Source organism: Myripristis murdjan, chromosome 12 (assembly GCF_902150065.1).
Source record: "Myripristis murdjan chromosome 12, fMyrMur1.1, whole genome shotgun sequence".
NCBI lineage: Eukaryota > Metazoa > Chordata > Actinopteri > Holocentriformes > Holocentridae > Myripristis > Myripristis murdjan.
In genome coordinates, this window is record NC_043991.1 from 32,069,843 (window position 1) to 32,082,981 (window position 13,139).

The following is a 13,139-nucleotide window of genomic DNA, read 5'->3' on the forward strand; positions in this document are numbered from 1 at the left end:
TGGGTTTCCATGGCCGAGCAGCTGCAGCCAAGCCACACATCACCAAGTGCAATGCAAAGCGTCGGATGCAATGGTGTAAAGCACGCCGCCACTGGCCTCTAGCGCAGTGGAGACGCGTTCTCTGGAGTGATGAATCACGCTTTTCCATCTGGCAATCTGATGGACGAGTCTGGGTTTGGAGGTTGCCAGGAGAACGGTACATTTCAGACTGCATTGTGCCGACTGTGAAATTTGGTGGAGGAGGAATTATGGTGTGGGGTTGTTTTTCAGGAGCTGGGCTTGGCCCCTTAGTTCCAGTGAAAGGAACTTTGAATGCTTCAGGATACCAAAACATTTTGGACAATTCCATGCTCCCAACCTTGTGGGAACAGTTTGGAGCGGGCCCCTTCCTCTTCCAACATGACTGTGCACCAGTGCACAAAGCAAGGTCCATAAAGACATGGATGACAGAGTCTGGTGTGGATGAACTTGACTGGCCTGCACAGAGTCCTGACCTGAACCCGATAGAACACCTTTGGGATGAATTAGAGCGGAGACTGAGAGCCAGGCCTTCTCGACCAACATCAGTGTGTGACCTCACCAATGCGCTTTTGGAAGAATGGTCAAAAATTCTTATAAACACTCTCCTCAACCTTGTAGACAGTCTTCCCAGAAGAGTTGAAGCTGTAATAGCTGCAAAAGGTGGACCGACATCATATTGAACTCTATGGGTTAGGAATGGGATGGCACTTCAGTTCATAGTATGAGTAAAGGCAGGTGAGCGAATACTTTTGGTAATATAGTGTATCTTGTCTCAGAGTGACGCAGAAAAATTAATCCACGCCTTCATTACCTCTAGGCTAGACTACTGTAACTCCTTATTATCAGGTTGTACCAGCAAGTCGTTAAAGACTCTCCAGCTGGTCCAAAACGCTGCTGCACGTGTGCTGACTAGAACTAGGAGAAGAGATCATATTACTCCAATATTGGCTTCTTTACATTGGCTACCTGTAGAATCTAGAATAGAATTTAAAATTCTTCTCCTCACCTATAAAGCTCTTAATGGGCAGGCACCATCTTATCTGAAAGAGCTCATAGTTCCTTATCACCCTGCCAGAGCGCTGCGCTCCCAAAATGCAGGTTTATTGGTGGTTCCCAAAATCTCTAAAACTAGATCGAGAGGCAGATCCTTCCAATTCCAGGCTCCCCGTTTGTGGAACAATCTTCCTATCTCAGTACGGAGGGCAGATTCACTCTCTATCTTTAAGAGTAGACTTAAAACTTTCCTTTTTGACAAAACTTACAGTTAGGGTCGGCCCAGGTTGCCCTGGACCAGCCCTTAGTTATGCTGCTATAGGCCTAGACTGTCGGGGGACTTCATATCATGCTCTGAGCACTTTCCTCTCTTCTAATCTTCCTCTCCCCTCTTCCTTTCTTCTTCTTCCTGTCCCCCCCATACCCCTTTTATTTTGTGCATGCTTGTTCCAGACTCCACTGCCCCTTTGCTTTTGTTGTGCTTTTTGTGTCTTGTCTAGGTCAAACTGTCCTGCTCATCCTGGAAGGTCATCCAGCTGCAGATGGGATGGCTAGATGCTGTGTGTCACTTCCATCTAGATTACCTGTTCAGGATACCCTGCTGTTTCTGCTGTTGTCTGCTGTCCCAGTTTGTCCCTATCTCCCTGTCTCTGTCTCCTTGTCTCTCTCTCTCCACTCCCACCCAACCGGTAGAGGTAGATGACCGTCCACCCTGAGTCTGGTTCTACCTGAGGGTTCTTCCCATTAAAGGGGAGTTTTACCTTGCCACTGTCGCCAAGAGCATGCTCAGGAGGGAATCTGTTGGGTTTCTTGTTTCTCTACTATAATTTGTAGAGCGTGGTCCTTACCTGCTCTACCTGTAAAGCGTCATGAGATAACTTCTGTTGTGATTTGACGCTATATAAATAAAGTTTGATTGATTGATTGATTGACGTTAGTAGTGTTCATCTCCAACATAGCAATGAATGAAAATATGCATTATCGTACCGTAACGTTTTTTTTCTTTTTACGGACATTTTTAGAAAAACAAATGTTTTACCTTCTTGACAGTTTCGGTGTGAATCTTCCGCCTTCATCAGAAGCGTCACCAGAATGTTAGATGGTGACGTGCCTTATCAGCTGGTGTTACGGAGGCGTGACCTTTCTGTCAAATTTGACAGGTCGGTCACGCCTCCTGCTGTCAGTTCACCTCCCTAGGACTGCGGCCCAGGTGTGCGACAGCATGTACACTATATTACACTATATATAAGTATTCGCTCACCCATTCAAATGATCAGAATCAGGTGTCCTAATCACTTGGCCTGGCCACAGGTGTATGAAATCAAGCACTCAGGCATGCAGACTGTGAAACAAGACATTTGTGAAAGAAAGGGCCGCTCTCAGGAGCTCAGTGAATTCCAGCGTGGAACTGTCATAGGACCTGTGCAACAAATCCAGTCGTGAAATTTCCTCGCTCCTAAATATTCCACAGTCAACTGTCAGCTCTATTATAACAAAATGGAAGCGTTTGGGAACAACAGCAACTCAGCCACGAAGTGGTAGGCCACGTAAAGTGACGGAGAGGGGTCAGCGGATGCTGAAGCGCATAGTGCAAAGAGGTCGCCGACTTTCTGCACAGTCAATTGCTACAGAGCTACAAACTTCATGTGACCTTCAGATTAGCCCAAGTACAGTACGCAGAGAGCTTCATGGAATGGGTTTCCATGGCCGAGCAGCTGCAGCCAAGCCACACATCACCAAGTGCAATGCAAAGCGTCGGATGCAATGGTGTAAAGCACGCCGCCACTGGCCTCTAGAGCAGTGGAAACGCGTTCTCTGGAGTGATGAATCATGCTTTTCCATCTGGCAATCTGATGGACGAGTCTGGGTTTGGAGGTTGCCAGGAGAACGGTACATTTCAGACTGCATTGTGCCGACTGTGAAATTTGGTGGAGGAGGAATTATGGTGTGGGGTTGTTTTTCAGGAGCTGGGCTTGGCCCCTTAGTTCCAGTGAAAGGAACTTTGAATGCTTCAGGATACCAAAACATTTTGGACAATTCCATGCTCCCAACCTTGTGGGAACAGTTTGGAGCGGGCCCCTTCCTCTTCCAACATTACTGTGCACCAGTGCACAAAGCAAGGTCCATAAAGACATGGATGACAGAGTCTGGTGTGGATGAACTTGACTGGCCTGCACAGAGTCCTGACCTGAACCCGATAGAACACCTTTGGGATGAATTAGAGCGGAGACTGAGAGCCAGGCCTTCTCGACCAACATCAGTGTGTGACCTCACCAATGCGCTTTTGGAAGAATGGTCAAAAATTCCTATAAACACTCTCCTCAACCTTGTGGACAGTCTTCCCAGAAGAGCTGAAGCTGTAATAGCTGCAAAAGGTGGACCGACATCATATTGAACTCTATGGGTTAGGAATGGGATGGCACTTCAGTTCATAGTATGAGTAAAGGCAGGTGAGCGAATACTTTTGGTAAAATAGTGTATGCTCCCTCGTCCCGGTTCATTGTCCTGCTTGCACGTTTTTTAATCCCCACTGCCTCCATAATCCACCGTTGGTAGCGGTTCTCCTGCGTGCGCACGACTTTTGCCTCCTCCCAGTTCATAATGTGATTTTCCCTTCTGCAATGATCAGTGATGGCTGATCAGTGATGGCTGATGGCTGAAATCAGCCATCACTGATCAGTGATGGCTGATGGCTGAAATCAGCCATCGAGATTAAAAAACGTGCAAGCAGGACAATGAACCGGGACGAGGGAGCATACATGCTGTCGCACACCTGGGGCGCAGTCCTAGGGAGGCGAACTGACAGCAGGAGGCGTGACCGACCTGTCAAATTTGACAGAAAGGTCACGCCTCCGTAACACCAGCTGATAAGGCACGTCACCATCTAACATTCTGGTGACGCTTCTGATGAAGGCGGAAGATTCACGCCAAAACTGTCAAGAAGGTAAAACATTTGTTTTTCTAAAATTGTCCGTAAAAAGAAAAAAACGTTACGGTAATTTACTTAGGACATAATGAACCTACACCACCTATGCATTATCGTATTCGTGTAGAATCCTGTAATACTCAACCTTGTCCATTGACATGTTATTTGGCTTCTGGTGTCTTGCTCCTAAGCCTCCAGCTTGTAGTTTACAACAGTGGTGGAAGACGGAATTGCTCTCAGGAAACATAGGGTCACTGTTTTACAAAATTGTGAAATCTTATATAGTGTGGCTTTAAACAAAATGGAAAAGGATAATATAATTTTGCTACCAATGGGCTAAAACATGGGGACTTATAACTAAACATTTGCTTCAAATAAAATAATGCACTGATTTACCCTACTGTGCAAGAACTTTGTTGTTCCTGTATGTTTGTCCTCCACAATTAACAATTCATGTAGAGTCTACATGAATTGTTAAAACGCGGGGGACCTGACTCTTGCATTGAGACCAGTGAGCTTTTTACCTTGATTTTAATTTCGTCTTCATTCACAATTCTCCGCTGACAAATTATACTGTGAAGGTAGCTCTCAAATGCGTATTATAGTCCCTTCTGTTTACTTCTCTCATATGTCAGAAGAATTATTCCAGAAAATTGGTATTATTTCCACTGGAAAATCTCTTACTAATATCATTGAAAATGTCTTTGTTTGACATGCCGGGTGCGAAAGCTTGACAGGCATAACTAACAGTAACCAAGGGGGTGGGACTTAACAAAGGGTGAATTGTATTAAGATGTTGAACTTTTTTTTTTTTTTTTTTAATGAATATGCTTTAAAATTATGTTTGTTTGAGCCACTTGAAGGCAAAGTACACGTGCACATGTGAGCCCATGATCAGGTACCAACACCACCTCATTTTGTGACAGGAAAAACCTTGTATTTTACATCTGTACATTTTTAATATCTTGTGCACTGTTTTTGCCATCTAGTGTAGACCACTCCCTCTTTCTGTGCTGTGATGATTTTAATTCTATTCTATACTATCTAGATTATGATAAACTGTACCCTGAAGCTAGGCTACCTGTTCATTCATTCATCTTCTAAACCGCTTATCCTCACTAGGGTCACGGGGGGGTGCTGGAGCCTATCCCAGCGCTCATAGAGCGAAGGCAGTGAAACACCCTGGACAGGTCACCAGTCCATTGCAGGGCAGACAGACAAACACTGAAACTCACACACACACAGTCATACCTAGGGGCAATTTAGCTTCTCCAATTTACCTAACCTGCATGTCTTTGGACGGTGGGAGGAAACCGGAGTGCCCGGAGGAAACCCACGCAGACACGGGGAGAACATGCAAACTCCACACAGAAAGGACCTTGGGTGGGAATCGAACACAGGACCTTCTCACTGTGAGGCGACAGTGCTAACCACTGCACCACCATGCCGCCCACAGGCTACCTGTTATTTCTTGCAAATAAGTTTCTCAAGATTATTGTTGTGACAGGTCCCTTGTTTTGCTGTACAGCAGACTCGAACAATAAAAATAGAGAGCTATACCCTCACACCTGCTGGTTTAATGTCTGTCCTCCACTTAAGGTTTTCATTGCACCTATAAACAATAGAACACATATTTTGTTTTTAAACATAAATTTTACACATTGTTTGTCTAATGTCAGCTATCTATCTCTCCTGGCCTTGTTTAAATATTTTGACACCTGAGAGGACCTGAGATTTAAACTAGGTCACCTGTTTTCTCTACTAAATAGTAAGTTGCTGAGGGTTTATATATTGGTTGGTTGTTAAGTTTTACACTTAACCATTTTAAAATTCAATTTTATTTTAGGTTTGGAAGAAAATATTATACAAACTGAAAGAAACTAGCACCTTTAAACTGAAATGATGAAGTGATTGCAGTAAAATGGGATCTTCTTCTTTATACTATTTCCAATGCTCCACTTACTTTAAACACTTACTTTTTTGCTGTGGAAAGACAATGCATTCTAATGTCAAGTATTGGTTGTAAAAAATAATACTTTTGATGATGATGTGATTTATACTATGACTATGACTGTCAGGTTGTAGAAGTTATTGCTGGTTTTAATCTTAGGCTTACTAAAAATATAATGCATGCACTTTAAATAACACATATTAATGGTGATTTCATTATGTGCTCATTCAGTTGTGTAATTACAGTGGTTTCCAAAAATGTATACCATTTTAATGTACTGGAATAACATTGTAAATTATTGCTGACCACTCTGTGGCCCATTATGACTTTGTACTTCCCCCATTACTTTAAACTTAAGCCATGACATGACATATCATTTTAGGAGGAACATCCAAAAAGACTGTTGTGGGCCTCAGAAGGATGCACTGGACCCATTTACGGTAAGCACAATCTTCGGTAAGGCACTCACATATTTTGCTACAGAATATGATATTGGCCTTAATTTAATGTCACTTCACTTTTGTTTTGTTTTTTGTGTCTTCATTCTTGTTCTCATCATCATCATCATCATTCTCATTGTATTTGTTGTTAAAGGGGTAGGTTTAAAAAGGTGTATACTTCTTCCTACTCCTTTTTCAAACAGGATACACTATGTTGTTTATCTGTTTCTCTTTTTGTTGTCCTTTTTTTATGTTTTGTATTTATATGTTTTGTATTTATATATGGAAAACACACACACACACACACACACACACACACACACATATATATATATATATATATAATTGTATACTTGTTTGAAAATAAAATTCTTCATTCATTCATTCATTCATTATTGTTGTATTTATTTATTTATTTATTTATTTATACTGAGCACATGAAGATGGAAAAAAGTGTATGTGTTGGCTTGCAAGTGACACTCCACATCTGAGGAACTTTAAAGCTAATACCAGTGTCATTTAATGTTCATGCACACTGTCTAGTTTGGGCCTCTTCCTTTTGAGCCTGGTAGTATGTGCACACTAGGCATTTGAAAAATGTTCATGGGTAATTCAGTATAGGCATGCTTTGAACAAATAAACCACCAGAGTTGAGGACATTGGTAAATGGTTTATATTAGCAAAACACTGTAAAATGTATTTTGATTCTGATTTTATTATCAAAACTAAGCATGGGTAAAATCGGTGTTGTATTTAAAAAGTATGTTGACCTCAATTGACTATGTCTTTGTATTTGTATTTGCTACACAAAATATATTGACATATTTGTATTAAATATATTTTGAGTGCTAATTTTTAACATTTAAATTATTTTATAAAATATTTTTTAAATAGATGAAACATATGGACATAATTTACAGACTGTAGCCTATGTTTTCATAAAACATTTTGAAAGTGAATATATAGCTACGAAATATAATTAAAATACATTTTATATCTTTTTTTTTTCGTTATGACATACCCAAAAATCGAGCGGCACCTTAAAGTTCTTCGGCAATAAAAGCATGGATCTGTGTTTGGAGGCTGACCTGTTGTATACAACTTTCTGTGTAGCCGGTTCTCCGCATGTCAGCTAATCACCGCACCACAGTGAAGACGGTAAACAGCAGAGCAGCGTTTAGAAGGCTGAACGTTGCTCACGAGAAACTTTTTGCGGTCGTTTTTGTTCCCGTGTCAACGCTCATTAAGTTTATTTCTGCTAAATATGTGAGCGGAAGTCATGGCTGTCGCTTCTCATTTTTTGTTCTTGCTTTGTGGTCTGCATGTATCACTGGCAGTTGATTTGGAGTTTGTGGACACAAGCAGCTTCATCTACCTTGGTGTCCCAGATGTAATCGACTACAAGGATCCTTGTAAAGCTGGTACAGTGTCGTTTATTTCCTTTACGAATTTGTTAGTGTTGTTGATTGACTGTGTAACTAACATAGTTTGAGAATTGATATGTAATTGTTTCAAGCCTGACATATCTTGGCAAATAATATCCCTTTAGGTTCTAAATTATAGTGGACTTGTTTAAAATAACCTTGAAGTTGTGTGTGTTTGTAGTGTATGATTACTCCAATTAACAGTTCCACACATAATGTGTGGAATTGCCTCATTCCAACCCACTTACTAATATACAGATAAGTGTAAAGAAGTCTGAAATAACCTCCTTCACAATTATTTCATATGAGGTGTTTCATAGATCTGTGGATATCTTACAGCTGTGTCTCTATGGTTAAATAAGCTAGAGGAGTACAAAGACAAATTTTACAAAAAGTTTTTTTTTTTTTTGTTAAGTGTATATCTTTGGAAGCAAAATGTATACATCAAGACAGACAGCTGTCAAATCTAGGCACATCCGAAAAACTGCCCAAGTAAGCAAGAATTAACTTGCTCAAATCTCTAATGAACAAGATTGTAAAATATATGCAATATATGCAAAATATATGTAGTTTCTATTGAGTGATGGCATGCCGCCAGGCTCTGATATTTAGTTCATAATTTTGGACCACTATATTTCTTTGGTCCACAGCTTTCGTACAGAATTTAAGTTGCACTTCAGATTCCCAGTACCATATTATAGATGAAATGGAGACAAGACAATCAGTTTGCAAGATCATCTGAAATGACGATGTTTCAAATGTCAAGTTGCAACTTATGTGCCTATCTTCCATTGTGGAACACCGTACTCAGGTGAATATTTAAAGCAAGCCAGATATAATTGCTTAATTGTGTAGGATACTTTAAATTTATTTTAATTTAATTGTGGAAGAGAATTCCATTTTCCATGAGAGTTGTTAGGGGACTGGAGCCTGGTCATCTGGAAACACCCTACTTAGGTTGCCAGTCCGACACAGGGCTTGTAGTTGAACTGTTAAGTCTGAAGAAATAAAAACCAAAGATAAAATATTAGGAATACTGGTTCAGCTTGTGTGGAAATCAGTTGTATTCCTGCCCTGTCAAGTGTGAAGCTGTCAGTGTTATGATTTAACTGTGTCTGACAGGGAAAACCTGTCACATGCTCCCAGTATAGGCAGTAGTATACATAGCCCTTGCTGAAATTACATTGCTATCTTAAAGTCTTTGTTAACATATTCTAGGTAATTCTTTAGTTATTATCAGCCCACTAGCTGGTTTGGATCCATTTAATTTAAGACTGTTGAAGCTTCCAAAACACACCACTCTTCCCTGAGGCTGTTGCCTGGAGACTAGAGGTCATTGAGGCCATGCCAGAACAGTCCTCGGCTGGACGCTGGTGAAATCCCTCGGGCTTCAGGGCATGTGGTGCACACTGCAGGGGTGACAGTCATTTACAGGCACCCCTTGCATGAGTGAGTTCACTTCAAAGGCAGACACAGGTCATGCTATGCCATTTCATTTGGATTTTCAAGCCTTCAAAGGTTTTTACATAACATGAGTAAATGAGGGGTTTAATGGGAAATACTCCAGAGTGGAGTCCTGCTTGACCAGTATGAATTGCTGAACTACTGTATGTAGTTGATCAAATAAATAGCTTCAAGACCATTACCAATGACAGTCACTCTAATGGCATCATGTGAAGGATTTTGGTCATTTCATGTTTGATACTGTCCCAGAAGGCAAGGTCAGTGCCTGTCATCATTAATGACAATCCAGGCTGATGTGATCATTTGTTTTCATGACCAGTACAGTCTCATACACAATTTGGGATTGTAAATACTTAAAGAAGAAGTAAAGTATGAGGCAGACATGGCTGACAATTGGGGTTTGTGTTTTCATCCTGAGAGATATCACTGCCCTTAGGACAGGTGCATTATGTAATTAAGGCAATCACTCATTTTAATAGCAATATAAAATAATTAGAATTGGGTAATATATTAATATTATATTGATATCTTGATATTATACCAGATTATTAACTGGGATTTTGGATTTTTGATATGTCGTGATATGGCATAAGTGTTGCCTTCTCCTGATGACTGTATTATAGTAGAGTGTTCTATATGTTCTGTTATTCACCTTTAGCTGTTTGATCATCAGGTCCACCTTACTTATGACTGTCTAAAATCCCATTTTTACACATTTCCCCCAGCCCCCAGCCCTAAAAATAATTATAACTCTGCAAAGAGATTATCAAAAAAGCCTGGGGGAATGCAGAGTTCCCTGTGTTGCATAACTCTATGTTATTAAGGACATACACACACACACATACACACATTTAATGTACACAAACATGTAGCCCAGACAGAAAAATATTTATGCAGTGAAAAGCATAAATGGCAAGACAGTACATTAAAAAAACAAACAAGCAAACAAAAAAAAAAAAAAACTAGCTTGGAGTACAAATTTTCTCTATCTTTACAGCTGTGAAGAAAACAAAGTTCCTCCTGGTTGTAAGCAATGAATAATCCTAGTGTAGATGTTTGGAAAATTATGAAATTTAGAAGGTCTGCCTTGTACTCCCTGTAGGAGTGGCGATTTGTGTGGTTCATTATGCATTCAAGCCTTGTGCAGATACATGCATAGTCCACAGTCTGCAGGCTACCGGTATGAAGCTCATGTAACAATAGTACGACAGTTGTTTGGTACAAAATGCTGATTTGTATGTTACCATTGTTACCATTGTTAGTTGCTATTCAGGAGCTCGTCATTATTCAGCACAGTGTACACACAGTCCTCTCAGATATTCAGTACTCGTGTTCAACCTTTAAAATGACATATCCCCTGTACTGTTCTAGGATGTACAGGGTTGTGTGCTCATGTGAGCAGTCCAGACTTCATACGGGATGTTTGTGTGGTGATCCAACACCAGATCAGATCACCAGATCACCAGATCAGACTGCCACATAAGGCAGGGTAATGCACTAAGGCCTTGTTCAGACTGCCAGCCCACATACGTTTTTTTTTTTTTTTTTTTTGGCATATCCAGATTGAATCCAGATTTTAGACAGTCTGAACTGAAAAAACAAACAAAAAAACAAACAAAAAAAAAAACTATTAAATGCAATTTTTGTAAATCAGCACCAAACCACATTTGGAGGTGGTTTGATATGCGACTCCAATCAGGTGTCTGTCACTCCGGATACTCTGGACACACAAATAGGATTCCAAAGTGTCTTTTACGTCACTTGCAATGCGAGTATCACCAGTGTACGTAGTTACTGATGCCTACGTTGTTACCATAGCAACTGGTGCAAATAGGTTGGTGATGTCTTGACACACAAATCTGATCTGATCACTTGCTAATAGTGCGGACAGTCTGTCTGAAAGATATGATTTGGGAAACATGCCTACGTTGTTACCATAGCCAGGGGCGCCGCCAGGAATTTTGGGCCCCATGAAAAAAAACTATATATATATATATATTTAGTCGATGATGGTTTAATAATTTTATATTAGTTTTTACCTATTTTTTGGGGCCCCTGTCAGGCAAGGGCCCTTGGAATTGTCCTAACTTTTCCCCCATATACGGCGCCCCTGACCATAGCAACTGGTGCAAATAGGTTGGTGATGTCTTGACACACAAATCTGATCTGATCACTTGCTAATAGTGCGGACAGTCTGTCTGAAAGATATGATTTGGGAAACATGCCTACGTTGTTACCATAGCCAGGGGCGCCGCCAGGAATTTTGGGCCCCATGAAAAAAAACTATATATATATATATATATATATATTTAGTCGATGATGGTTTAATAATTTTATATTAGTTTTTACCTATTTTTGGGGGCCTCTGTCAGGCAAGGGCCCTTGGAATTGTCCTAACTTTTCCCCCATATACGGCGCCCCTGACCATAGCAACTGGTGCAAATAGGTTGGTGATGTCTTGACACACAAATCTGATCTGATCACTTGCTAATAGTGTGGACAGTCTGTCTGAAAGCTATGATTTGGGAAACAAATCTGATTTGCCTGCAGATGAACAAGGCCTTATTTTCACAGTAATCATTTTGACATGAAATAGTAGGTAAACACAGGTGTTACTAATGACATTAACATCCCCTTCCATTTAGGTCTAGCAGAGCCAAGGTCTTGGTGTTATGCCCTCACAGTCACTTCAAAGGCACTGTTAAACTTATATACAGATAGAGCACAATATGTCATACTCTGAAAACCACACCCACCCGGGGGGAAAACAGTTCATCCCTCTCTATTGACATTGTATTGTGTGAAAGTACTTCCTTGATTTCTGATGGTCATCACGTAAAATTTTCCCATCAGTTTGCTTCACAGTGGGTATGGCTGACTTCACCAAAAGATGCTGAGCATTTTAGTGATATGCTGTAATTTAGATCACTAACACATTTTGTGTTCACATTAATTTCACCTGTATATCCTTGATATGTATTTGTGCGTCGGCCCTAGCTGCCTTTTTGGGAGATATTGCCTTGGATGAGGATGACTTCCAGATGCTGAAAGAGGCTCACATCCTAGCTACTGACCAACACACCATCCCGACCAACCAAACAGACATAGGTATCAAAGTATGAATTTCTTAACATATTTGATCAAAATAGTCATGAATAACAGTGGAATATTAGTAACTGACAGCCCTTTTGAGATGAACATTGAGTTCAAATGAGGAGTTTCAAGTCAAGAGAGCTTTACTGTCATTTCCACATACATAGAGACGAAATAGAGTACTCAGGGTTCAGTAGCAGCTGGATAGGTAAATGGATTAACAGGTTAAAGAGACTGCAATGTATATAGAAAATAATAAAAAATAATAATAAAGTGAAAATAAATAAAGTGACGTGCCATAAAAGTGACACTGTTCTAATAAATAGTGCAAAAGTATAGCAGCAGCAGCAGAGGTAGATTGCAAATGAATTGCACATTGTATTGCACGTGTATTTGTATTGTCCATTGTACTGCACATTTCCTAGTGTCCATGTTGTCGCCAGACCGATGATGTGTTGTTGAGCAGCCTCACCGCATCCGGAAAGAAGCTGTCGCTGAGCCTGGTGGCTTTAGCTCGGATGCTGCGGAGCCTTCTATCAGATGGAAGGGGGACAAACAGGCTGTGTGCTGGGTGTGTGCTATCGTCCATGATGCTTAATGCTTTATGCACTTGTTGCAGTGAATGGTTCCAGTTCCAGAGGGAGCATTAGGAGTGAGAAGGCTGCAGACAGACAGGACCTCCCTCGTTGGAGGAGGGCAGCCACCTCCAGACCTGAGCGTATTTGGCCAGATGGCGTCATTCCATATGTGATCAGTGGGAATTTCAGCGGTGAGCTCTGAGCAAGGAGGAGCAATCCTTGATGTTTTGTTAACTATTAGCATCCTGC

At 40.8% G+C, this 13,139-nt stretch overlaps 1 protein-coding gene across 1 annotated transcript in view; it reads left to right on the plus strand.

Moving 5' to 3' along the window:
• Nucleotides 1-7,610: 7,610 nt before the first annotated feature.
• LOC115369458 (bone morphogenetic protein 1-like) overlaps nt 7,611-13,139 on the plus strand; it is a 99,114-nt gene continuing 93,585 nt past the window's right edge. Inside the window, exons 1-3 of the mRNA XM_030066072.1 lie at nt 7,611-7,752; nt 12,217-12,327; nt 12,953-13,081. Coding sequence (XP_029921932.1) covers nt 7,611-7,752; nt 12,217-12,327; nt 12,953-13,081 — 382 coding nt within the window. The remainder of the gene's footprint in view (nt 7,753-12,216; nt 12,328-12,952; nt 13,082-13,139) is intronic.